Source organism: Haliaeetus leucocephalus, unplaced genomic scaffold, assembly GCF_000737465.1.
Source record: "Haliaeetus leucocephalus isolate CR32 unplaced genomic scaffold, Haliaeetus_leucocephalus-4.0 Scaffold228, whole genome shotgun sequence".
Lineage (NCBI taxonomy): Eukaryota > Metazoa > Chordata > Aves > Accipitriformes > Accipitridae > Haliaeetus > Haliaeetus leucocephalus.
In genome coordinates, this window is record NW_010972664.1 from 20,247,326 (window position 1) to 20,275,100 (window position 27,775).

At 47.3% G+C, this 27,775-nt stretch overlaps 1 protein-coding gene across 1 annotated transcript; it reads right to left on the bottom strand.

The window, feature by feature from the left end:
* Positions 1-16,913: 16,913 nt before the first annotated feature.
* On the bottom strand, positions 16,914-21,849 carry IGSF11 (immunoglobulin superfamily, member 11). The gene is made up of 6 exons (XM_010567435.1): positions 21,684-21,849; positions 20,582-20,789; positions 19,623-19,778; positions 18,488-18,610; positions 18,106-18,256; positions 16,914-17,455 (listed from the first exon to the last, which is right to left on the bottom strand). Exons 1-6 carry the CDS (start codon positions 21,720-21,722, stop codon positions 17,005-17,007), a joined length of 1,128 nt encoding a protein of 375 aa, XP_010565737.1. The 5' UTR covers positions 21,723-21,849; the 3' UTR covers positions 16,914-17,004.
* Between the last annotated feature and the right edge of the window lie 5,926 nt (positions 21,850-27,775).

A 27,775-nucleotide genomic window follows, 5' to 3' on the forward strand; every position in this document is an offset into this window, starting at 1 on the left:
AGATGAAGGGGTGGAAGAGGGAGCAGGGAGCAGTAACGGGACTGGGACATGAAGACAGCTATGGCCAGTGATTGTAAGGAAGGAAGGTTGAGACCCACCTTTGATAATACTGTGAGGAACAGGAACAGCACAAACCAGTATCCATACAATGCAGTTTACTCCCTGTAGATGCTTGTAATGAAATGCCACGCCATATTTGTTACTAATCTCCACCGCACTCGCAGGCGAGCTGCTCCTATAGCTTTTCTTCACACGATGGGTTGGTGCGGCTTGTATCCCCCCCCCCCCCACCCCAGCTGGACTCAGCTTAGAAGCTTTCAGTGCATTTGGGGGAAAAAAGCAAAAGCAGGATGGGCTTTGCAAAAAGCTCATTGGACCACTTGAGAGTGCTTGCAGAAGCGCTGTCCAGAGTTCCCAACACAGAACAGGAACATTTTCAGTTTCATTCTAGGTCATCATTTTCTGAATGACCTTGGATTCACTGTTGGCTGCTTTCCTTGGATTCAGTGGCGGCCGAGCTTCAGAAGTCAACTCCACTTCCAGCATTGCCAAAGCAAAGCTGGTTCCTGTTGCTGCAGAGGTGTGGGATGGAGCAGTTTCTGTTGCCTGTGTCATGCAGAAGCACTGAGCTGGTCCCACTCCTCGCTACTTGCCAGGGGAAACAGGCACTCAAGGCTGCTCATAAGAATTTGGATATATGGGTAGGAGGCAGCTAAAGTGACCCTGCAGTGGGAGAGAGCATGCACAGAAGGGGCAAGCTGGTCTTAAAATGCGGCAATGCAGTGTGGAACAGCATCTAGGTGACCACCAAAGAGAGGATAGTTAGGAACATCTCCACATGAACCTGAAAGCGTATTCACTCAAGGTGTAGTTACTGTTTTCCCAGGAGGACCTGTTAGTATTAGCACCATGTAAAATGCTATGGAATAGAGGCATAAAGGCATGCTGTGCCTAGCTGTGAGGCACTTCCAGGCAGATGAACATTTAGCACCTCGAATATATAAATACCCTTGTTATATAACAACGTTTGAGTTATGTTTCTTACAGCCTTGGTGAAAATCGATCACAGCTCAGTTTCTCAGTGAATATCATTGCAGAAGTAAAATGACTCTCAAACGGCTGCCAAACCTTCCCATGCATAAGCCCTAATATTCACCCTTTTTGTCCTCAGTTACTGCAGTCAGCAAGGAGGGCTGATTTCAAACCTTAACTTCTGCTCTGAAGAGCCCAAGAGCACTGCTGGAATCCAACAGCCCTTTCCCAAGTACAAGCCCTTTACCAGGCTCCCTCTGCAGCAGGTGACATTAACACTTCTCCATATAGTTGTTCAGAAAGGAATGTTTTTTCACAGACCATTCATTGACATATAGCTCCCACAGCTAATCCTAAAGTGCTTTCTAACACCATAAACTATACACGTTATAGAGATTAGAGCTGAACAAATATTTCACTATAAATCATTTATTCAATAAGTTTCACATGGTTTTTTTTTTCTATTTGTGAACTGTCTGCAAACTGAAAGCCAAATTCCCAAATTCATTCATTAGTCAAAATTGCCCATGAATTTCTCCTGCAGATAGTTTTTGCCCTGCAGGCCATTCATGGGCAGTTTGTTATGAATAGCCTCAATTCAATGCTTGGTTGGTTTAGCTGCAGCACTCATGTGGACGTGTCTCTGTTCTGAATGAAAATTCACTTTCAAATATGAACCAATATTCACAGTGAATTTCTCCCTCTGTTCACTCAGCCCTGGTAGGAATCAGCCAATTCAATCTAACTGGGTGGGTTAAGCTGTCCACATCAACACAACAGTCTGGAAAAGGAGCAAAGCGATTCCCAGTTGAAATTGTTCTGTATGGAGGCAGGATGGGAATACTCCTCTGGACGGTTGTGAAGTGTCAGAGTTCATGTCCTCACTCTTCCCTGAAGGGTGATCACCAGACATAATTGGGAAGCTGGCTACATCTACAGTGCAGCATCTCCTTGTGTAGCGCAAGGATATCTGTTCTACTGTCACCCAAGAAAGATGGATGCTTTCTCCTTACTCAGTATTCTCAGAATGAAGTAACATGGGTGAGTTTTGAGTCACAGCCAGACCTAGCTCCCTCTTGCCAACCTGCTTTGCAGCGGGTTAATCCATTCAGCATATTTCCAGGGTGTTTGTAAGAATCCTTTGCCTCTCTAGAGAAGAAAGTAGATGAAGTAGAACATAATGTGTTGTAAACACTAGTTTGAAGTTTGAGTTACCATTCAACAAGCCTGCAGGCTTCTCTCGTCCTGTTATCTGTCTCCAGCAGATGTTCTTCACATCAGATCACTGTGTTGCAGTCCCTGCTGCTGCCAGTACTGCCAAATCCAGCTGCTACTCACACAGGGGCTCTGAACAGCCACCCAGCTGCACCTGCTGGTCCTGCTTCTCCAGCAGTAGCTCGTCAGGGCAGCAACGCCCTGAAAAGCCCAGGCAGGTAACAACAGGGGCTATGTGTGTCTCAGCACCACTGGCATGCCCTTAGGAAGAGATTTCATAGGCTGATGCAATGTTGCTAATTGTAAGGCTTCTTATTTCTGTGGCTTGAATTGCTCTGTGTAGGTATTTCATGATGGAGAAGCAATTCCAAAGGCCTTCTTAGTTGAGATTTCAGATAAATACATGGGCAGCCAGGAGAGAATAGTAAATGTCCCCAGCTGGAGAAAATGTTGATTTTAAGTTGAGAAACTCAAAGCCAGAAGAAACCAAACAAGGTGGTCGGGAGAGGGAGGAAAACGAAAAAAATACCTAAACCCAGTAAACAACTGCCAAACCTAAAAGCTTTTCATTTTGTGATAAAAAATATTTCTATTCCTTCCCATGAAAAGCAGACATTTGCTGTGAAAATATTTCACGGAAATTTCATATGAACTTTTTACTATCTTTCTTTTTTGCCAGACAGTTTTGAAGGAGGTCTAGTACAGGCTGAACAATAGTTATACGTGTCTCGAAGCTGCCATTTGAAAGGTATTTGTATTCTTTGTATAAGAAAAGCCCCGTTACATAGCCTTCAGAATGCATACAAGATAAAAAAAGCTTCCCTACACCTGTATTACCTTGAGCTTTGTCCATGAAACTTGTTGAGCTTCAGTCTATTCAAGACACTGCTGTCATTACCCTTTTGAGCACCTTTAGCTCAAAACACCTCCAAGCTCTTTCTTCACCAATTCTCTTTCCCCTTCCCAGTCCGTTTGAAGCATTTTGCCCTCACCTTGACATCTCCTCTTCCACCCACTTCTCTGCACCTGTTTCTTCACTCAGCTTTCTAGCAGCACCTTTGCTGAAGCCTCTTGAGCAGTCATTCTCTCACCTCTTCCAAAAGGGTCCTGTGACCAAAGATTCACCCCTGATCCCTTCTGCAAAGCTGTTTTTGCCCCTCTCCAAATCTCCCCCTACGTGAGATTTGCCTTTCCAAGGTCTTCTCTCAAATGCCTGTGAACAAATCCAGCATTCCTCTGCTCCTCCAAACACACAGACGTTACTGAATAGGAAACTACAAAGGCACACATGAGATGTGCCTGCTCATTCATCTTACTGTCAGTCTTCTTGCATCCTTCAGGAGAGCAGACTCTAAACTCCTTGGAACAACTACCATGGCTTTTTTCTATCTTTAAAAGTTCCTACTGCTTTTATCATTATAAGAAACAAACAAACAAACAAAAAGCAGTACTTTACCTAGGATGGAGATGAAACCCCATTTTGGCTTGCAGCAGATGTTAAAGAGTGAACAGCAAAGCTGCGTCACAGCGGGGAAGAATGAGAGGGAAAAGCCTATAGCTGGTTAAAAGTACTTTGGCAGGAATTTATGGAGGTGAAATAATTTACCTTTCTAACTGTAAAATTTAATCAAGTTTCATGGGGTTTACTTGCTGGGACACCTTGAGGAGGGGTCACAGCTGTAAGTCTTGTCAAAACCAAACCAAACTAATCTGCAAACAAAACACCTGACATCTTTAATAATTGGGAAGAAATTGTGCACTCTCTCAAAATCCCACTGCTTCCCTCTGTTGTATTGCCTGCTGCCACCCCAGCCTTGGAGCAGCTCAGCCCAACCCTTCGCCCAGGCAGGCCCTTCTCCCTACGAAAGCAGGAGGGTGATGGATCCCAGCTAGAAGTGCATCTGCTGCTCAGTCTCCTTCACCCTTTCCCAGGAAACCTAGAGGATTTTTCCTGTCTGACACTGGCCTCGGAAGACATGAAGGTTGCACCCAGGGTTATATGAATGAAGGGTGCCAGGTCCTTCCTACACAGCAAGTGAATGATTACAAAGCTATCGTCCTAGAAGGGGAGGAAAAAAAGGTGCATTGCTGGCAACTCTCTTGATTTTATTTTTCCTCTCCCATCCTTCGGAGCTATGTAAAATGTTAAGAGTAGGGAGAGATTTCACTTAAATTAGGTTTACAAATAGCCCAGTGAATAGGGAAACGAGATGCATATGCTGCATGTTAAAGTGTCACCACCACGCAGCCCGATGCGACCGGGATTTGGAAAGAAGCCGGGTCCTGAAGATGAGGTGCAAACCACTGTCAGTCAGGAGCACGCTGCGAGGTTTCTTGGAGCGCAGTTTCCGAAGCGCTTGATGCTGCTGCCCTCCGACGGTCCCTCCCGGCAAGCTGCCTGCCTGCCTGCCTGCCTGCAGCTCAAATCGGGCTGGCACACCATGTTGCGGGGGCTCCAGCCCCAACGCTGGTGGCCGAATGTCACAGCAGCCAGGCCAGGGGAAGCGGGGGCGTGCAGAGGTGACCCTGAAGGGAACCGTCATTTTCAAAGGTTTTAAGTGCAGTCATGGTCTGGAGGAAAAAAAGTCTATTAAAAATGACGACTCGGTGCTCTCTATTTATTCCCTGTCACTGAGATTTATTTTCTGCCCAAAGTTTTTCTTTTTTTTTTTTTTTTTTTGGTCTTTCCAAACTGCAGGCTCCATCTGGCAGCTGAACATCAAGCTCTGGTCTTGATACCTTGCAATAAGGGTACGTGTTGAAGCTGCTACCTTGGCAGCCCTGGGGATGAAAGCCTTCTGTCCTCCAGGTATCTACACAGTATAGACTGTCCACATAGTATCCTGGCTAGCTTCTTCCGAATGCTGGTTCCTGCCGGCTCAGCTCACACTCTGTCTAGCGACAGCACTCTGTACCAGTTCACAAGGGCCACTATGGTCTCCATGGTCTGCCTGACCTCCTTGCTAAGCCTGCTGGCAGGGGGGGTCAGGAATAGGGCTGGCTGTTTTCATTACTCCTTTTATTTACTCTCCTTGATGAGTGACAGCTGACATGAAGGCTGTTTATATGTCCATTTATATCTCTCTAGAGGAGGGGTAGGGAAATTTGGATGTAGATTCTCTCATCGTTTGGGACATCGGGGGTTGTTATCAGAATTCATATGGAAGCTCTGCACCTTGGAGGCAGGGTAAACGCCAAGAAATAAGCAGCTGCCTATTAACACGGGCACCATTTTCACTCTGAGGTGTGCTGCCGTCACCGTTGATTTATGGAGGAGTGGACAAGACTAAGTTGTTCTCTTGAGAGACGGTAGAACAAAGTCATTGGGTGCTGGTGAAATCATTGAACTCATCATCTTTACAACCTGCAAGCCAGCCTCCTGAGTTCCCTCAGAGACTCACATTGGGGCTAACTGGGCCTTGCCACAGAACTGGGAAAACTGGGCGAGGTGGAGGTAATTGGGAGGAGGCAGAAGGTGGATGAAGAGGAAGGAAGGGTGAGGGAAAGCCCACAGAGTTGAAAGCCAGAAAGTGAGGAAGAGGAAACTGGACTAGAGGTTTCAGCCTCATGGACTTTGGGGACAGGACTGAAGAGGGTGGGGGACAGGGAAAAGAAAGGGGGAGGGATTGGAAGAGAAGGAATGGCAGAGTCCACAGAAAGGGAACAGATTTGTCAGCAGCAGGAGAGGCAAAGCAGAGGCGGGGGACAAGAGGAAAGTCCTTTCTGAGGCAAACACCAAGGGAGGGAATAGCTCAGAGAGGATATATGGGTGGAAGAGGGGAAGAGATGGAGAAAGCCGGAGGGGCTGAGGTCTGAGAGCAGGAGCCTGCGGGAGTAGGACACTGTGCCTTTGGGACTTGGCTTGAAAAGACAGCTGCCTCAAGGATGAGGTGTGGGAGAAGGGACAGCACAGAGAAAGACGCGGCTGCCCCTGTCTGTGCTGTGGCTGTCGCTGTGCAAAGGAACCGTATTCACTGTGAAGGCTCTCAACAACTTCTCAACAAACAGCTGTTTTCAGCAGCTCACCTCTGAGCACACTCCCTGATTGTGAGTAACTGACATGCTGGGAAGCTGTTAATGCTGCAGCCATCCCGTCAGGAGCAGCCCAGGCAACAGAGCTGATGCTTTTACTTGGTATCCTGAAAGCAAGCTGAACCACTACACAGTGCAGCATTGACAAGCTCCAAGGTTTACAGAGAAGACTGGCTTTTGTGCCACTCCGTAGAGCAGCACCACTCCTTCAGTCAGCGAGGCAAGTCTTAAAGCCCACCTCCTGCTCCCCAAACCCAGTGGATGCTCCCTATTTCAAGGCCATGCAGCATGACAACCAAAGCTCTCCATTCCTACAAGGAACACCAGAATCATGAAGCCCCATAGCTCCCTTTTTTTCTCCAATTGGCAAAAGAAGGTTTGCCTTTCCATCCAGGTCTGAGGAGGGCTCTGGGCTTAGCTGGGAGTGATAAGACTTCTAGCCAGGTCTACGCTAACCACAGTTCTGCCTGTGGAGGTAATACACAGCTCTCCTGTGCTCAGGGAACACCACTGGGATTGAGTTTGCTTGATGCTAGATAAAACCAGCCCCCCGTGGCTTTCCTGTTCATGGGACAAAGCCACCGTGTTTCCCAAAGGTGATTGGAACTGAATTAAATCCCTTCTTGCATCTCTTAGGGGCTAGTTTGAGTGTGGTTGGTCACCTACTTCGAAGAGCTGTAACCCTGATAGAGAGGAGCGAAGCAACTAGGCAGTCTTAGCACTAAGGAAAATCCTAGTCTCTGGTTAAAAGTAAATTAATACAAAGATCTGTATATTCCTAGCATACCCTCTCTGCAGCATCTGGCAAAGTTAACACCCAGGGCTGGCAATGTGCATATGAAGAAAGATGCAGATTATCCTTAAAAAATAAAACTCTTATAAGGCAGGCAGGCAGAACCAATATTGGAAACATTCCCTTTTATCCCTGTGCCTAATAAGACTGTGGACTCTCTGAGCACAGACCTTTAAGAGCAAGTTAACCATCTTTCAGCAAGGGATTAAATATAGTTGGACCTCTTACGTTGGACCCTGTGGGGGTTGTGTGCTCACGTGTGTGCATGCGTGTGTGTGTGTAGATTAGATGATTTTTTTGAAACGATTCTCAAGCCTGTGCTTTATGATTATATCAATTTTCCAGGTGGGGAACAAAAGTTTCAGAGAGACTAAAGCTAACATTTTCCCTCTCAGGTGCCTATGTTCAGACTAACCAGCAGGTCTGTCTCTGACATACACTCCAAGCGTCCAGCTGTGGCCCCTCAGGATGGGTGTCTGCATCCCTACTTACCTCAGGTCATGCAGCAAGTCAATGACAAGCTGAGAGAGAAACCCAGGTCTGACTAGTACCCCAGCAGCACATCTGCTGGATCACAATGTATTTGTCTTCATTTTCTGTGCTTTTTTTCTATCCTCTTGAGTAATTTCCTTCCCTTAAAGGATATAAATCACATACCTACAAAGTAAAGAATTATTTAAAGAACATTTATATTTAAGCTCAAAAAGGAGTTTGAATTTAACTCCCTAGTGGCTGATATGTGACTGGCTGGTGAATATAACTTGGCTTCACTATATGAAGATGTTTTATGGCTTCAATACCAGCTGGCCTCCAAACCAGTGTTCAGTACACTGGGCTGCTGCTGTGGGTGAATACCCTTGCTGCAAGTTAACTTAATACTGCCTTCATTCATTTCACCTAAATCGAACTACACTGCTCTCAGCCCCAAACGCACACACGCACACATCGGGCTTTGTCCCAAGTTAACTCAATCAGTTTAACAGCCCCATCTCGTTGCATACCACTCTCGCACGGAGACAAGGTAACAGAGGTTTCTCTTTGCTTCTCTAACTCACACCACAATTTCATTTTGGCCCCGATCCTATTGCTGATAAAGACTGGAAGGGAAATGCAGGAGTGGAGCCCTTCCCAGTCACTTCAATAGCATTGACAGTAGCAAGTGTTAAAGGTAACCCATTAGTATGAAAAGGGATACTCTTCCTGTATTAAGTATACCTTAGCAGCAGAAACACCACCAGAAGCTTTAAATGAACAACAAAAAGGACCTAAAAGAAATTAATACGTTGGGAAGAATCATAGTGACCATGTTCTAAACAACCTAGTACCTAGTACCTGTTCTCTCCCACCACTACCTTGTGTAGCAATTGCATTTGTGAGGGCTGTTCTCTTCCCTCTGTGCCTCACTCTAACAAGCAACAGATTTGCAACAGCTCTGAACAACACAAGCCTAATGCTGCAAATTATGAGTACTGAAATACGATGCAAAGACACTCGGCCATTACATCTACAAGACCGACAGTCACTGATAACTTCCAAAAACCTTTGTAAAAGAAAACAAAACTCTACAGCTCGAGAATCCTTTGTGGCCAACAAAAATCATTTAAAACTAGCAGAGACTGATTTGATCAATTTTAATGCAGACCTTGAACTCCATGCTCAGAAATATGACACAGCCGTCAGGCACTGCAGCTCCCTCCCAGCCAGTGGACAAGGAACTTCATGTCATTTGAAAGAAAGGTTAAACTTACTGTGTATCTGGTGTGTGCTGGGGAGAAATGGGGGCACAATATTTATATTAAAGCCCAGCAGAAAGGCCACCAGAAAAGCCCCATGGGCTGTATGTTCTTGACTTGACCGACAAGAATAGAAATGAGGGCATGACATGGAATTCCTGATTATAAGCTGCATTTCAAAGGCAAACAGTATTTGTTGAGTAGCTGGGCTTAGAACTGTGGTTCAGACCATTTCATAGATCAGCTTTTGGTAAACACAGATCTGGAACCAAGCTCTGATTTCTAATACCCCAGGAGCCCACTGCCTGGGGCTGGAGATGGCTCTGTGTAAAGTGAAAAGCTCTGGAGTCTTGGTCACATCCAAAATCTATTAGGGTCATGTTTCCTATATCCCATCCACACGTAGCTGAAAAGAAAATCAAACTTGGGAGGTTTGCACATAATCACCTTGCCTTTTGAACAAAAGCCTCACCAGACTTGCCTGAACAAGTACTTGGCTCTCATACCTGAACCCGAACTTGAGATGTCCTTGATGTTGTAACTAATCTGGGCCCATTACTGAGCATGGACATGGACACTGGTTTCACAAGGTCACTGAAGCCTTGGCTCCCCAGAGCTGGCTGGCAGGCACGTAAGACTTAGTTTGCAGTGCCTTTTCTTGCTGGGTGCTCTCCTAGGCTCCAAAGCATTGCTCCGGTGTAGAGGAGCTAGAAAACTCTGTCAGGCAGCTCCTCTCAACCTCAACGGTAGAGCAGAAGGACAAATTTAAGTCAGTTGTTAGCCCATAAAAAGTCAGTTTCACTGGTGAATACAGTTAAATAAGGAAGTGGCAGCTCTTTACACTAACTATTTGTGTCCCATCTGTTCCCTAGTATTGCACATGTATCAGCCCATTCCCCATGCCTTTGAATCACAGACCATTATAACAAGAGGAGGAGCTGGGAAGCTAAAGGCAGGCCATGGTGAAAAACATTTGCTTCTGGGACACGGACAAAGCACTCAAGCATCCCCACCATGGCATAGCAGACACCACAGTACTGAGGGCAGATCCTAAGTAACAATCGTAGGAGAAAAAAAGGAAGAGGTGTTCATACTCAGGGCACAGAGCACTTTATTCTCTGCAGGACCACAAGGAAAAGAAACCAACCTACGAGCTAGTAAGGAGGTGAAGCCTGGTGCAGACAAGCTGAACAAGTGGACAACAGGAGCCGATGTAGTTCTTCATCCCTCCAGAGGATGTCACCGTAGAGCCACCAAAAAAGGCGAGCGTTGTGACCCAAATCTGGCGAGAGAGTGAATAAATGCCTAGTGTTCAGCTGCTCTTTGGACAATAGCCCCCAGCCTCCCTGTTCACTTTCCCAGAAGTGACCAACTTTCCCTAGGCCAGCGTGCAATTTGTGGAAGGATAGGAAGAGAGGCAAAACCCGTCATGATTTGAGAGATGTGCAACAGGTTAGCCTGGAAAACAGATGGGATGCATGCTTTAGGTGACTGGGCTTAGCAAAGGCATGGGGCATTCGCAGGCTTTACAGTTGTGCCTGCTTTCAACCTCTTTTGATGTCCTTGAGCATGGATGGGTGCATGGAGGATGCATTCACACACAAGGAAGACGAGCAATGAAAACTCTGAACACGGAGACTGTGTTCACGGATAGCAGGAACGGACTGCATTCTGCATCCATTGACCCAGTGCACCTAAGAAAAAACTGGTGGGAGGTCTATGTGCTTGTTCACCCATTTCTGTGGTCCATGTCACAAAAAGGTAGTCTTTGGTTTTGTGCATATTTGTTCCAGCAGCAAACCACAGCCAAAAGGAAGAAGCACTAATGATGCTCATGACACATCTCTCTAATAATTTCTGTCCCTAATGATATGCCTTAACTTTGAGTGTCGAAAGCCACACTGGCTTTTCTACTAAGCCAGTTCTAGCCTCTGCTGCCTTTGGTCCTTCATGTGGGACACAGGGACATACATGCCTTCGCCACAAGCCTCAGTCTAAGAAGACAGGAGAGGATCACAAGTGGAAATGCTGTACCAGTGATGGAGAGCACTAAAAAAGATTCTCTAGGCTACTGTGCAACCTTAGAAACTGTCACAGCTTGAAGTACTGCTGTTGCAACCCAAACCATGCACCTTTTCCCCATCTCAAATGCCCACATGGACAATGACCAGGTGATTGCTATACTCAGCTTGCCAAAGCGTCTTGAGATCCTTCAAGAAAAATAAGTACCCGAAATTCTTCAGTTATTCTGGAATGCAGGCTGTGTAGCTCAACCCCTGTACCAAACACAGTGGGTTTAAATACAAGCAAGCTAAACTACAGATACTCTAGGCTTTACTGTATCAGGTCTCTTAGCCAATGTTTCTCTGTGCATGTGCACCACATCAGTTTTCCCATTAACGTGTATTAAGTAGAAGGAAGTCATCATCCCTTCCCAAGTATGATTTAATAAGTTCAAATCCAGGAGCTGACCTAGACTACATCCAGTGCTAAAGAATCACTTGCCAGCCAGCCATGCAAGCTGCGTCTTAATCTCCTCTCTTCTGTGCTGCTATTTGTTTCGGGGCTTTGGGTTTGTTTGGCTGTTTTTTTTACATGGATAGATTAAATTTCATGCCAACCCACTTTATCATTCAAACATGTTACAGAGGAAGAGAAGGGAAGAAAGAGGAAACCAGGAACAAATGACCAGCAGAAAATGGCATTAGAAGGCTTAGCGAAGAGTCTGATCTTTCACCATCCACACTGTCCTGTTCCTACACATCAGCAGCACTCTCTAAAGCAAGAGAGCCTCTACCACAGGGAAAGGAAAAGTGCTTTTTTAGCTGTCACTGTCTATGGAAATTCATCAAAGAAAATATGCCAGAGCCCTAGAGTCAGGAAGTCCCAAGGCTACCAGGGTTCTCCTCCCCAAAAAACTGCATTCACCAATCCATGCCCAAAGCTCTTGCCACATATTTTCTCCCACTCCATGGCTGTGTAGGTGACCTGATGAAACTTTTCTCTGTGCTGCCCACCAGCTAGCAACAAGAGCTCTGGGCTAGTGCCGGGCTCAGAAAATGCCTTGCATGTGCCCTCCCTTGCTTAGAAGGTCACAGACCTGGTAATTCTCAGTAACACCCTCCTGGCACTTGCAACATGCAGAGGCAGATGTAGAAGAAAGCAGTCTGAAAAAAAGAGCCGTAGCCTTTCACTGTCCCTGCTTTCAAGGCTTGTTTTGTCCCTGATGTTCACCTACTCCCCACCTGAGTAGAGACACAGCTCAGTGACACTGAATTCCCTTTCTCAACACCCGTATTCCTGATCCTCACCAGCACATCTTGCCTTACTCGCGAGCAGAACTGTAACAAGGGCACGGTGGGGGAACCCCTGCTTTGCTGGCATCAGGAGAACAAGCTGCAGGCAGGATGGCCAGCAGCACTTGGAAGAAGCACAGAGAGAAGGGCAACTCAGTCATCGAGATACCTCACAACAGCTCTGCTCCAGGCCTCCCTTTAACAGAGGCCATAAGAGTTAACAGGAGGATCTGTTGGGTTTGCTCTGAAGTGAACATGTGAAAGGGATCTGCTTCCTCAGTCTTCCCTACCCTCTGTCTTAGAAACATTCAAGACCCTCGTAAGAGAATCTGCTGAATCATTCTGGGTGCACTTTGTGTTGGCACACACACGCACAGACTCATCCAGTTCCTCACAAACCAGCAGCACCATGGCTGGGAAGATCCCAGTTAGAGTGCAGGCACAGAAAGGCACTTGCATGCCTAAAGTAGATGAAGCCAGGATTGCTTCCAAGAGAAATCCAGTAACCTGCAAAAACTTTCAAAAGTATTTGATGAAACCAGAAATTTATCATTAAAATTCCCCCAATATCTTTCCTTTTGGGGGGAGGGGAATAAAAAAATTTCAGTTTGATTTCCTCTGCCCAGTACCAAATCAATCACCCAGTTAACTTGGCCCTGGGTGTCATCTGAGGCTACCCTGATTTGAGGTTCTCTTCATGAGGACCTAAACATTGACATAAGGAGCATTGATCTCCTGAGCATCCCACATCCTCCTGGGGAAGCCAGGCAGTCTTGGACAGGACACCGTCTGGGAGACTGGCTTCTGCTGGAAACTCTGTGTTCTGGCAAGAGTTAATTGAAGTACATGCGTCTGGGTAATTTTATTTTTTTTCGTTCAGATGAATCAGCAAATTCAAGTCCTAAAGCTGTGTAAGTTAAAAAAAACTTCTGGCAGTCTACAGACCAGATTTCCCAAATGTTTTAAATTGAGCTCTCATCTACACCAATCTCTAAAAAGATGTCCACTTCTAAAGTCTTAAGCATCCTCTTATCGTTATTTCTCTGTCTCAGCACTCAAATGTACAGTTAATGCTTGTGCTAGAGCAAGTTTCCTTCTGATATTCTTTGGTAGAAAGTGATATAACCGATAGGTACTGACATTTAAAGTAACATCCGTGGCACCCACTGTGGTGGATTATCCCTACCACACAGCTGGAGTTGAAGGCTGTCAGCAAACTCAAGCATTTCACTAGTGATTTCCACTTACAACTATAATAGCTTGAACCTTTGTTTGCTTTTTAATGATAAATAGTCACTGTGGAGCACTACCAAGTCATCTAACTGGTATTATTCTTGGCTAGATATTTGTATTGCAGCAATGCCTCACTAGGTACAATTTACAGCATTATAGTAAAACTCCAGCATACTAGGTGTTGCACAAACCTAGTAAACTATCCTGTATCCTAGGAAGTTCTGCTCTAGTTCAATAGACAGAGATGTGCAGAAGAATGACATTAAGGGGCAAGCCAGTGGCAAGAAATGGATAGTATAGTAGAATACTGACAGGGCTATCATGGGAATAAAATGCAAGGATGCTATTAATGTCACATCAAGGTTGCACAATCAAAAGATGAAAAATGCAAACATTAAGATTCCTACGACAACTTTCAAAAAATGGCAATGCAGTCATCTCATTTACTGTAAGGCCTATAGCTGAAAACACATTTACAGGAGTATTTTAAACCAGGTGTTGAAAATACCAAGGAATGAGAACATGATGCATGTGCAGCAGGGCTGAATTACCACTGCTGTTGGATCTGTACATTTCTGGTTTTAATAAGCATTCTCAGAATATCTGGGGGATTTTAGAGAAGAAGCAGTGAAAATGAAACACGGAGAGAAAAATGCAAAATCTTTAGCAAAACATCGGGTTGCCCTAACTAATAATAATCTTCTGCTAGCAGCTGTTGATACAGACTAAGAAACGTGTGCTTCCCAGTCCCCTTACGGCCTGAAAGTGTGAATGCTCAGACGCTGACATTTCCCATGCTCTGTCTATGGGGATCAGCACCTTTGTTAACTTCCTGAGTTTCCCCCATCAAACTTACTCAAAAGCCCAGGAAAGTCAGTGAGGACCTTCCTGGTGCCTGGTTTAGATTTTGAATCTGGAATGAACATGCCATGTTTCAGATTGGAAAACCAATACGTGAGCAAAGCTAGGCTGTTTTAAAAAACATTTTCCCACAACACTCAAAGCAGCAAAGGATCTCCCCCACCGAATGACAGAAAATAAAACTCACCTTTGTCTGGAGAAGTACAGACCTTGCAAGCCTGGGAAACTGTACCTTCAAGGGTAATGCGTCAGACTATTATGAATGAGAAAAACAAGGCTATAGGATCAGGGTTCACTACCAAACTGGCTGGCCTAAAAGCACGCAGGTCCTGGTTGCACGGTCGCTGCTTACTGCCAGTCATATCAAGGATGAATATAAACAGCCAAATTCATCGTAGTTACAGAAATAGGGGGTGGGGGGAAGTAGCAGCAGGCAGTAATAAGTCCTTTTTTTATATGAATAAAGTTTTATTGAATTTTAGACAATTAGAAAGAACAAAGAAAGAGGAGCAAACAGTCTCATGGAGTGTAGGAACCAGAAGAACTCTCCCAGTAGAGGAGGGGGGCTGCTGAGGGCAGTGTTCCCCTAAATGTCACACAGGGGTTATACAAAAGCAGAGAGAAAGTGTCTGGGCTTTTCTTTGATTGTAGGTTCGGGTTTTTGTTTGGTTTTTTTTTTCCTCCCACATTAGTGTTTCTAAAGCTACTCTTCTTCCCCCGTCAGTCCTACCACCCAGCAGCAAAGCAAGCAGACAGGCAGGAAAGAGGACTGCTCCGGTGAAATGTGCGTACACACACAGAGCAACTGCTGCCTGCACTGCTGGGGGGGTTTGCACCCATTCTGGATGGAGTTGTGTAGAAGGGGAACGGAGGGAGATTGGAATTTTTTTTTCTCCTTTTTCTTTTCTGTTTTAAGCAAAGAAGGCACAAAATCTCAGCCAACCTTCAAACCTAGTGCTGCCTAGGAGCCCCCAACCTCCCCAAAAGCCAGTGTGTCCATGTAGGAACCCAGCCCTCACCTCTCCCCCCCTCTTCCTCAGAGTCTGTGCTTGCATTTGAAAAGTACCGCTCAGGCAGAAGGCCCTGCACAAGGTTTGTGCACTGCTAGGGAAAGTGAAGCCGTGCAGGGACAAGGAAAGCAGGGATGAGGAAGAGTCTGTTGGCTTAAACAGACCCTTTTTCCAATGTGAGACCTATGGAAAGTCACCTGCGACTCCCCACATTGCTTTTCCAAGAGCAGACCTGTGAGGGCTCTGGTGCTTTTTTGGAGGTGACCGCTGCCTTTGCGTGTGCAAGGGTTGGTGTTATGCAGGAGGGCCAAGACACCCATCCAGGCATAGCCCCTTTGAGCCAGTGCCCTCTAGGAGGGTAAGACACAACCCCTCAGTCCAGCCCTCCAAATGGCACCAGGTTCCTTCAGTGGTTTCAACTCTTGGCTTTGATTAAGGCTATTTAGTTGCAATAGAAAAAGGATAGGTGCCAGCCACAACCACCTCCCTGGCTGCGAGGAGATGGCAGAGCCACCGGCAGATGCCACCAGTACCCAGCCCTGGGACATTGAGGGAAGTAGGGGAGGCAGGGAGATAACACGTGGGCTTCCACAGGGTTACCCCCTCCATTAAGCCCCTACTTTCACTCTTTCTAAGGAAAGGGATTTGGAAACAAATCCTGCCAACCTCAGTGTCTGGGAAGTCTGCGTGCGTGGGAGAGTAGGAATGAAAACTGATGCCTCTATGTAAGGTCCCCAAGCCCAACACATGCCCTGCCACGCCGGCCAGCCCTGGATAGCCTGTTAAGGAAAACCCACCATGCAAACACCAAAGCTGTAGGGTTTGAAGCCACTTGCCCCGAAGCAGAGCAGCCCAGGGGCAGCAGGCTCCTCTGGACCTGCCTGCTGCTCTGCCACACCACCGTGTTTCCTCTCTGCCTCCTGAATAAACCCAGCAACACCCCAAAAAGCCCTACACCCTCACCCTGCACACAGCATCTCGGGCAATGGACAGCTGCGTCCTCCACAGCCGCGAACAGGGCTCTGCCGGCACCCCGAACTAGTGCGGGGAAAAACACCCATCCTGAGTAAGACCTGTGTGTGTGTCTGCGTGCGTGTTGGGGTGGGGGAAAGAACTGCAAAAAATAACGACAAACTCTCCTTAGTCCATGCCCTCGCCCCAGCCATCCCCTCGGCCGGGCTGGTGGCTGTGCCTTCATCTCGCCCCTCCAGCCCGGCCCTGGCGCACTGCCCTCCTTCGTCTTTGAGGGGGCTGGGGCCGCCGTGTTGAGGCATCCCCTGCCTCAACACCCCTCCCGGCTCAGCCCTCCCTGCCCCGACGCAGGCTGTGATCCTCTTGGAAATAAAACAGCAACAACAAGGGGGAAAAAAAAAAATAATATATATATATATATCTCCCCAAACCTCCCTGAAAGACCCAAATGGACGGAATCGACCCCCAACAAAACTGACAAGAAACAAAAGCAAAATTCCCCCCCCGCCCCAAGGTCAGGGCTGGGCGCACGTCCCAGCCGGGGCCCAGCAGCCGGGGAGCACGTCCCGACCCCCCTGCTCCCCCAAGCCTTGGCACATCTGCGGCATCCACCGGCGCGAGGAGCCCCAACAGCCAGGGTGGGGAGGGGATACGACATGGCCGATGCTGTCCCACCGGCCATCAGCGGCCTCGGAAGGGGAGGACGGGGGGGAGAGGCGAGTGTGTGTGTCCCCCGCCGCCTCGCCGCCTTTCAGGAAGGAGTAGGGTCTCTTCGCCCCACCGGGTACGAGAGGCCCCTTTCTCGGCTCGTGGCCTCTGTCACGGCCCTACACGAGGGAACCGGCCCGACTCTGGGCCGGCACCATGACGGGGACAGCCCCAATCCTCTCCAGCGTGGCCTGGCTGACGGCGTAGGAGCGGGTGTGAGGCAGCCGCGGCTTCCTACTGACCGAGCCGTTGCTCCGGATCACCTCCTGAGGGGACGGCGCCGTGCTGGCCGTCACCACCAGCGTCTTAGGGGGAGCCGGGGACGGGTGGCCGCCGTTGGCGTAGACGGGGCGGGTGCTCGTGCTCCCCGAGCGGGAGAAAGGGGGCTGGTGGGCATCGTTGCTGTTGCTGAAGCGGGTGAAGGAGTCTGTGGCGTGGTTGGCTTTGGGGTCGTTCCAGTAGCGGCTGTTGTAGGTGTTGGAGGAGGTCAGCGTGTCGTTCTCCGATGAGGACGCGTCGGCGTGGAATGTCTTTGCGGCAGAGGAGCATTTGGGTGGCAGGTCATCCTCCCTGGGAAGGAGAGGGTGTGAGGGCACACGGAGGATGCTGCCCCACTTGCCCAATGCTCCCCACCCCTGGCACACCCTGCTGGGGTCAATGCCATCAATTCAAGGTGAAGGACGGCACCAAAGTGAACCAGCATTGCTCCTTGGCCTGTTTGCTCATCCCTCTTTGCAGGACCCACCTCTATGCACATTAATTGCCTACTGCTGAGGCAAATGACCCATGCTCACGTGTCTAGGGGGCCAAAACCAGTGGTTGTCACAGCCACTAGTACTTTGCAGGCAGTCGGTATGGCTGTACAACCAATGAAGCTGACCCTCAGGGGAACTGCAGGAAGCTACCAGAGGGAAACACTGTGGCTGTAACACCAGAGAAGATCACAGTTGTATCTCCAGAACTTTGCAGCTATCACTGTCTGGTATTGTGGGTCGGGATCCCCACCACATCACTCTCCTACGGAGCTGACAACATCTAGTCAAAGCTCTCAATAAAGGCAATACTGAAAACAAAATCTGTCGTTACTGTTCTTCATTTGCTCCCTCCATTTTCTGGACACATATGGATGAATATCTTCTCCTGGTCCAGGGGAACAGACCCAGGATGCTTTTGCTGGGCGATCAGAGGTCCCCTGCCACCAGCTTTCCCTGAACCCTTACCTTATCTCATTGGGAATCTCCTCCTCTTCTTCTTCTTTGTGTTTATTTTTCCAGTAAAACAGTGCCACGGCCACCAACACAATGCAGACGACGAGCACGACGGCGCCTGTGGCCACCGCTCCAGCGATCAGGCCGATACTCCGGGGGTGAGCTGTGGGGACGATTAAACAGAGAATAGAGAAGTAATCAGGGCTGGGCTGTGGCCAACCATGAGCATTTGAAGCTACCGTGGCTTGGGAGGAGGGAAAGGCAATGTCCCCATTCCAGGGCACAACGATCTTCTGATAGCGAGGCACATGGTGGCTCACAGCAACCATGGTTACACACTTTACTGTCACAAGACAGAAGCAGGCGGCCAAACCTCCCTTGGCAAAATACTTACGTGCAATGACTTGCAGGTCCAGAAGGCAAGTGCTGGTTCCAATGGCATTTGAAGCCACACATTGGTAAAGACCTGAGGACACAGTGCTGATATTTCGGAGGGTGACAGTGCCCTGGACTTGGTCTAGTCAGAGAGAAAAGAAGGATTTAAATCCCTCCCCCCCTTGAGGAAAACCGTGAAAAGGCAAAGTCAGCAAATACAGAATTTTGGTGTGAGACTCTTAAGAGAGAAATAAATTAGGAAATAACCTTGAGATGGAAGCATTGTGCGCGCGCACACGCACACACGCAGAGACAAGATTAGGTCTTAAGGAGCTTACACTAGATGTTTCTTTTTCTTCTAATAGATGAATTTCCATAAATGAAGGCTTGGGACTCTCAGCATTGTGTGAGAGAAGGGAGGAAAGAAAAGATGTGCAAATACCTATATCAAGATCTACCCGCTAAATTCAATCCTGCCCTGCAGAACCCCTGCTCTCCCATCCCTGGGCTCCCCACCACCCGCTCTGCCAATTGTCCTCATTCCTGAATCATGTAAAACTAGAATGCTTGTGTATTCTTAAAACACAGCAAGATAAAGGGCAAAAGTACAGCTATCACTACTTGGTCAGGACATCTAGACTAAGAAATCTTATGCATGGGACCTGGGGCTGGGCAATACCCAATCTGATCAGAGCCTTGCTTTTACACACATCTGAAAGGCAACTCTGGCAGTAACTTACTGGAGAACAGTGACCTCAGTGTGAGAAGCTGGCATTATTTTCCTGGGATGATTCTGCCTCCTTTCTCCCAGTTTCCAATCTATGAGCCTTTAATTTGGTTTAAAAGGCAGGTGAGTCAGCAGCTGAAATCCCCAGCCACATGCCAACATCTGGCAACCGTGTTCTCTCTCTCCCACTCAACCAGACCCTTGTTCCTCAATGAGGAACATGTTTCTGTACCAAAAAACCATGAAAATTTAAGTGGCCACTGGAGGGTACCTAGTCCACCATGGGCTCTAGGAATCTTCGTTCCAATAAAGTGACCATGCAAGTGATGGCAGACACTGAGTGAGCCATGCCACCTCTGGTGGCTCAGACAAAGGAAAGCACAGGCTGCCACCTGGGAAATAAGAGGATAATCAACAGAACGAGCACCTTGTGTGGCAGTTGGGGGCAACTTGGGAACATTGTCCAGTTTCTCCCAGAGGTATGTTGGCCGGGGGATGCCTTCTTCTGAGCTGCAGGTCAGTGTGATATCGCTGCCCACGTCCAGGGACCCCTGGATTCTGCAAAGCGGGGCAGAAGGAGGAACTGCGAGAGAAGAGGGGAAGGTGACAGCAGATCAGGAAATATGACCAAACAGTGGAGCTGTTTCTGCAGGCTCTTTCTGGACACGTGCTGCTGGGGAAAGTAAGGACGCTGGCATAAGCTGACAAGGGGACAAGAGGGATGCAGCAGACAAGAACCCATTAAGGTTTGGGGGGTGACAATTCACAAAGATTCCTGACCCACCAGCCCATCAGGGTTACAGAGTACTGCTGACTTTCACAGGACCCAGTTCTTTTAGATCCCTCCATAGAGAAAAAGAAGGTGAACATTTCTGTCTTTGAGGCAGCAAGGGTGGTGAGAGCTAACAGAGCTGCAGACAGAATTTGCTGTGGTTGGGTTTTGCTTTCATATCCCCCTAATGGCGCACACTCTGGAGTATTTAACATCCTAGGGAGCATCCAGTACTAATTGCTTTCATGAAAAGGAAACAAAGATCTAAAGTCATTCTCTTCTTCTGTTGCTATGCACAAAACTCTTATGGTCCCTTCAGCTCTCCAGGCTGCCCTTGTACTTTAGTTATGCTTCTTTGCAACTCCGCATCACAATGCTGCCACAAAAGCTTTCTCTCCACCGTATTTTAAAACTCCATTATATGTTACCTGGACATGAAGGCTACGTGCCCTACAAGCTCCCACAATATCCACAAGGCAGCCCATCCCTCACCACACAATGTCCATGGGCTCTAATGCATATGCTATCATATTGCTGTGCTATCATACTATCATACACAGAGGATCCCCTTGTCCCTGTTCCTCCCCTCTCCCCCACAATACCAATAAACACACCCAAGACAGTAAGTCCAATGACTCCAATATTCCTGACGCCTCGGTCGGGAAGATTGTTGACCAAACACTGGTACGTGCCAGTATCCGATAGCTGAGTGTTGTTGATGAAGATGGAGGCACTGGTGGTTGGCATTGTCACAGCAAATCCTACTCGCCCATAGAACTGGGGTGCACCACCAAAGATCTGACCCCCTTGGTAGAGAATAACCTGGAAAAGAAAGGAAGGATCAAACAACGCTCTGCAGGAGCTGAGCAAGGAGGAAGAACAGCAAGCAAAACATGAGCTTCCAGAGCCAAAAGGACCAGTTCCTAAAAGACCTCTAAATAACCAGACCTCAATATGCGGTTGTCCCAGGCAGACCCATCCTAGCAGAGGTGTTTTCTTTAAAAGAGGAACACACTCTGTAGCCTGTTTTATGTCAATAAAAACGTTCATGAAGGTAACAGAGCAGATAGATACTCAAGTCTTCTGTTCTCACAACTGAATACCAAAAGTGATGGGGGCAGTGTGACCCAAGACCAATGCATTTCAAAGCAAGGACATTCTTCTGCTCTCAGAGTATGTGGGCAAAAACGAGGCCAGCAGATCTCAGGTTGTAATTCTTGTACCCACCATGATAGACTCTCATTTGCTAATGTTCACAAGAATGGACTTGCATAAGCAACAGACAGTGAAAAAGTAAGAAGGGAAGTAAAAGGGGACACGAGTCTATGAGAGGCCATATGTTCTGGCACATTTTACATAGATTTCACAGGTTTAAGCCTGCAGCTGCTCCCAGGTCCTCCAAATCTCATATCCAGTGCACCAAAACCTGCATTACATCTCCTGCGCCCTTTTGAACACACAAACCACCAGAGGTCCAGGGCAGCAATACAGTACCATGTATACCTGCCCCCATTGCACATCCAGCCAAAGACACAACGTGCATCAGTTAACAAAGCACTGAAGATCCAGAGGGCATGTTCAGCAATGAAGGGACGTTGAAGTTCTGGGACAACCAGCGACTCAGCATTGTAAAGGGTCTACATCCAGATTAGCGAGAAAAGGGTGAGGAAAAGGAAAGACCCAAAGAAATACATGCTCCAGTAGGAAAGGACCTACCTGTTGAGGCTGGTTGGCATTAGAAAGAGGAATGACCATCCAGATGACATTAAGGTTAGTGAGAGCAGCGTTAGTGGTGAAGGTGCAGGGCAATACTGCTGTCTGGCCTCGGGCAACCTGGATACTCCCTGAACTGACTGACACCTCCAGAGGACACACCAGACCTGGAAAGAGAAGGACACCCAGTTCAAGCACTGCAGGTGGCCCCATACACCTGCAGGTCATGACAGCAGCATCCTGTTGTTACACAATTGTACCTTACCAATTACTTCGGGCTAAAAAGAATTATATTCCTCCCTCAACAGATCAGGCTGCCCTCACGCAGACCTTTTTCACAGGCAAATGCAGATAGGTGGCCCTTTTAAGTGAGACTACTCTAGTTTCTGAGCCTTTCAAAACAACAGGTTTTGTCTGGTGATGGGGAAAAGAGCCGTAAGAGCAGCCAAGCTGTGTCTAAGAGATAATAAAATATGTTTTAAGCTCATCAATCTTAACGATACCAAACATTGTTGAAACAGAAGAGGAAACTGCATTTTAAAAGTCTTCACCTTCAAGGGGTAAAAAGAGAGAAACACAGTTCTCCCCACACTTCTACACCTCATAGTCCAGCATGAGCGGAAACCTTTCAGTGCTATTTTTAATTTACAGGATTAAAAATCTAAAACTTTTCCAGTCCAGGTACTTCTATCTAGCTGGTGAACAATGCCTACTGATAATGGAGGGTCTCAACAAATCTCATTTATTTTCCAGCATTTCCACCATCCACTTTGCATCCCACACAGGCTGGACAGGGCTCAAAGCCTGACAAGCCCCAGCTTCCCAGCGCAGCACCTCAAGGTTGCAGTTTTTAGACTGCAAGTCACACAGGGAAATCTCTCCATTCCTACTGCCAAAATCTTGTCAAATGAAACTAACCAAGGAGTCACCACCACCATTTTGAGTAGCACTAAAATTCTTTAAACCATTTTCCCCACAAAATCAAAATATTGACTACAAAAAACATCTCTCTATATGACAGCTCACTATCTTCTTGTTCAAAGCATGTGGGAGGCTGCTGAAGAAGGTACAGAATTTTGAAGCTCCAAGGCAATATCAGAATATTCCTAGCACCCAGGTGTAGTCTGTGGTCCACCCCCTTCTCTTGCTGACTCCAGGAAGGGCTGCCAGCACGGTTTCTATTTTCTGCCAAGAGACACCGGTTTGCTGAAGGTAAGATGATTCATAAGAACAGGTTTTTATTTGAACTACAAAGAAATAGAACTGGCTAATTTCTGAGAAAAAGGTGAGTGGTCTCTCGCATGCTTGTCTGCTGGGATCCTTCCCAGCCTACCTGATGGAGAGATGGGGTGCTCAGAGCCTGGGAGTGCTGAGTTTCAGATGCTACAGATCCAAAGTTTCTAGCACCTCAACAGCCTATGATGAGTTCCTGGGTTTGGACTGACTACTCTGGAGCTGCAATACCCCAGGACCTTGCAAATCCTCAGCAACCTCCTCTGGACTTCCATTCCCTCCTCCATATCTTCCACCTCCAAAGCCCCAGGTATTTCAGAGAGGCTCAGAAGTGCTGCAGAACAGAGCCAGACAAAATGTCATTTTAATCTCTCCAAGTGAAATTCATGAGTTTCTTACTTAACAGAAAAAAAACCCCAAGTCTGACTTTCCTCACAAGCCTGGAACATACTTAAAAATATGGAACATTTTGGAAATTCCTAGGGAAACATTTCATCTCTGGTGCTAACATCTCAGAGAATTAGGTGCCTGGATGAGGAACAGCTGATGAAAGCTTAATCCATCAATCTCCTATGCAGGGCTGTCAGTAGCAAGTGGAAGTAAATAATTTGAAGAGCCAGTAATAAGCATCACCTTTATTACAAGGCATCTGCCTTCCAGTTGTATCTGTGGTCAACAGACTGGGAATGGTTTTGGAATCCTCATTTGCCTATGGCTGGCCAGGCAGTGGCTGTACCCCAAAACCCAGAAGTAATCCATGTCAACTTTGGAGATGTCTCTTACTGAATATGACCCTGACAAGGGATTGTCTTTTCTGTAGGTCTAACTTTGAAGGCTACCTTGCCATGACTACTCATCCAGTCTAGCATCATCCATGTGCTAAACAGTGTGCAGGGAGTCACAAAAATTTGGACATTTATTGGATTAACCTTTCTCTTCAACATGGTGCAGAAAGATCTTCTGCCATGTTCAGCTTAGATTTAATGAGACATTCTCCATCAGAGGAAAACCAACTACTCATCTGATTTGGAACAGCAACACATGTTCTTCAGCCCCATTCCTTGTGCCCTCCAAGAAAAAGCCACACATTCAAACTCTTGTCATTCAGAAAACATAATACTTAAGTGTATTCACTAACAACAACTTTACTGGAAAAGTTGGAGTTTACAGTTTGCATTGCAGGGTTAGTAACATCAATCACTCAATCATCAAGATGATGTGATTTTCATACCTAACCACCCTCTTACTATTCCTAATATTTACTATTAGTTGATTGTAAACATCCTGCAGAATAATAAAAACACTAAAATAGAACATGCATAATTTCTTCACTGTAAAAATAATTTTCAATACATTTGAGAATTTCCCAATCTACTTATGAACAATTTAAAAAAGGAAAGAAAACACATAATATTCCCTTTGCTATGCCAGTACCCCAGTCTCACCCTGCAGCACCCCACAGGCCCCATAATCTCCTCCCCCTTTCAAGGCACCACAGCATCCCTTTTAATTTGAAACCCATGGAGTGGGATTTTTTTTTTTTTTTTGGAGGGGCAGGGGGGACTACAGAAGAGCTGACGTTCCCATCCATTTCTTTTGCCAAGGGGAGCTGCTTTGAACCTGGCACATAAGATGAGCACCCCCCGACTCACCATGCTGTCCTGTCTCTCTTGTTAAACCCATGGGCAAGCCAGCTCCTCAGACTTGCCGTTGCCTCATGCATCCCAAGGTCTGTCGGCTGCTCTTTGGCCCGGGATGCGTACAAGGCAGGTGGCACTTAAAGACAAGGACTCATTTTGTTAAGCTAAGTGGCACCTGCAGGGCTACAGCTGAGGAAAACACACACAACTGCTTCTGACAAGTAAGCTGGAACAAGGCGACAGGAGGGTCAGGAGACCAAACGTAGGCAAAGTCCTCTTCCACCACCGTAAACAGGGAGGTAGGCTGGTGTGTTAACACGGCATTACTACAACGTGACTCCTCTCCCAGGGAGACAGCTGAAAGAGCAAAGATCAAATCCTCTTCAGAAGCTACAGCATCTTTCTTTGTATCTCAGACTAGTAGACAATTAACACACTTAGACGTGCACTTGCCCATCTATGCAAGTATCTACGTGACCGCATCCTTCCACACCGATACTCATGGCCCAAAACACAGGTGGATGCACACAAAGACACATACACTTATATACACTTATATGCCCAGGAAGACACCTAGTAGGAAAACTCAACCAAACGATACGTATTTAAACTTTTCAAAATTAGGAGTTGCAAAAATGTGGCTTTGCATTAACGCAAAAGGAGGAAGGCAGGGGAGAGAGGGAGGAAGAGATGCCAAATTTAGCATATCTATTGGGATAAGGATTTTTCAATGCTGCCTAAGGAATGAGGACTTGAATTCCCTTGGGTAGATATAAATGCAAATATAGATATATGCACACACATACGGCAGAGTCTACTAAGTCGAATTACACATAAGAGGTCAGAAAAAACAAGCAAAGGATGTTGCAAAGGGTGTCCTTTTGCAAAAGTACACAATCCGGATCTTTTCTAAGCACTCGGAGAAGTTTAATGACTTGTGAGAGACAATAAGAATCGATCACCACCAAATCATCTCTTAGAATTGGATTACAATGGCCATTACACCCTCTCTTGTATATGTAGTCTCCTCCTTAGTAATTAAGCATCCCCGTAAGCAGCGTGCCTGGAGGAAGAGCAGGGTACACCACTGTCAGCAGAAAGAGGAACGGGCCCTTCCTGTACGTAGGACACTTTGATCTTAGCTTGATTCAGCAAACGGCTTTCTCCTTTGATCCTGATGCAGCAAGCTCCCATCACTAATTAGAACGGATGCTCCATTTTTTTGCCCCCTATCAGGGAACCAGCCAGCAGAGCAATGTTTTGGCTACAAAGGCTCTTTTAGAGTTTCTTCATATTTCCAGGACCAAGTAATTATCCTGGCAACAAATCACTCTGATTTCATTTTTGATGGCTCGCCGCTGCTTTTCCAAGTAGCACACTCAGCTCCCAACCCTGCATCCATGAAGGGGTCCACGTGGCTAGTTCATACAGCGTGACACAAGTGCGTGGATCCCAGTCCCGCAACCAGCGTTTGCCTCTCCACTGGGTATCAGGAGGAGGCAGATGCTGCCACATGTTTGCTACCTGCCCTACGAGGGTTGCAAGCCTGAGAGGCTTCAGAATATACCAGATGCAGCAAAGCTGAAAGACATGGGCACATCTTAGCGCTTTGATTCATACTGAGTTGACTGAAAATGTTCCCAGATCCCGCTCGCTGCCACACCTCTCTGCCAGAGATCACCAGCGAGACCAACAAATTACCTTGGCTGACAGCCCCCTGAGTGCAATGAGGACTTCCACCACCATCACTTCGCATCAAGAGACCAGCTTATAACACGAACAGCCGACACACAATCACCAGTCCGTATCACCATGATGACAGATGGTCACAGACCACAGGGACCTCAGAGGCCGTGCCTTCAGGAATCACCGTGGTCACGCTGTTGAAGATGCGCTAACGGCACATCCTTCTCCACTGTTGGATCCTCCCCGGCACCTGGTTTTTAGAGGCAACCATGCTCAGCGAGATATTTGGGTATCACTTAGCTGGGTTGCAGTATAGTGCACTGAGAGGGTCTTCCCCCACTGTATTTAGCTTAGGAGTATCGATCTCCCAGAACCACAGAAAAATAGACGTTTCTTTGGAGAGTCATTCATACCGTGAAAGTCCAGCTCCTGCCCTCCCTCACCTTCTGGAGGACACTCTCTACTTTGCACGTACCCCCCAAAACCGTCAGCAAGTCAGCAGCATTTGGCACTTGCTAGCAGCAACCTCCTGATACGCAAACGGCGTGGGAGGCTGGGCTAGCATGACTTTGCATACGCAGAGGCCAGAGTACAGGTTCACTCTGCAGTGCTGGCAAGCCAGGGAAGCAAATGGCCAGGGGAGAAAGGAGGCAGGGAGGTGTGAAAGGGATGAAAAATACCTCAGCTGTGTGCATTCTGCATCTCCAGACCTCAAGGGAAAACATGCAGAAATGTGCGTGGCTGGGGGGGGAAATAAAAATAAAGCTTCAAGCTGTACCAGCTTGCATCCGAAACGCAGGGAACGGCTCCCCCCACCCCCGGTCCCAGCGCAATTAGCAATCCTATTGGCACGTGCTGGGGAAGGCGCCTTTGGCAGTGTGACATTTTGGGTCCCTCGTTAGAGAGGCAAAGATGAGGTCGCTCAAAAGTTTCAAGAACGGGGTAGGAACACAATGTTCGATCTGGCAACTGCAGGCAACAGAGGGAAAAACCGCAGAGCAGTCTTTTTCCTGAGATGAAAGGAAAACACGAGTCGCTGTGCCTTTGGCCTGACTCGTATCTCTGAGTCTGGGACCAAAACTGCCTTCTGTGCTAAAGAAGAGAAATGTCTCCCACCCCAAATGAGCTGCGGTACATTGCCAACCCAACACGCTGAGCAGCAGCAAAACCTACAGCCCAGCAAGGAGTGACTCACAGCTGGAGAAGACAGCAGCAGATACAGGGAGTGCTTCTGCCACAGGACCTGCTACTGCAGCAACCATTCAAAAGCCCCCGAAGGAGCCTGACTTGCAGTTGCAAGCACTGATAACATTGAAGTTATCCAGCACGGTATGACAGCATCCAAACAGGCTGCTCAACAAGCTGTCTGAATACTGGTCTTGCCCGTTCACACCAGGGACTGAGCATCCTCCTGTCATTCTAGATGTGCTACACTTGCTAGTTCAGAATCTATCTAATCAAAAGCAATATTTATCCAGCCTAGTGTCTGGAGGCAGCTTGCAGTAGACTCCAACCTGCTTGTGGAACCAGCATCAC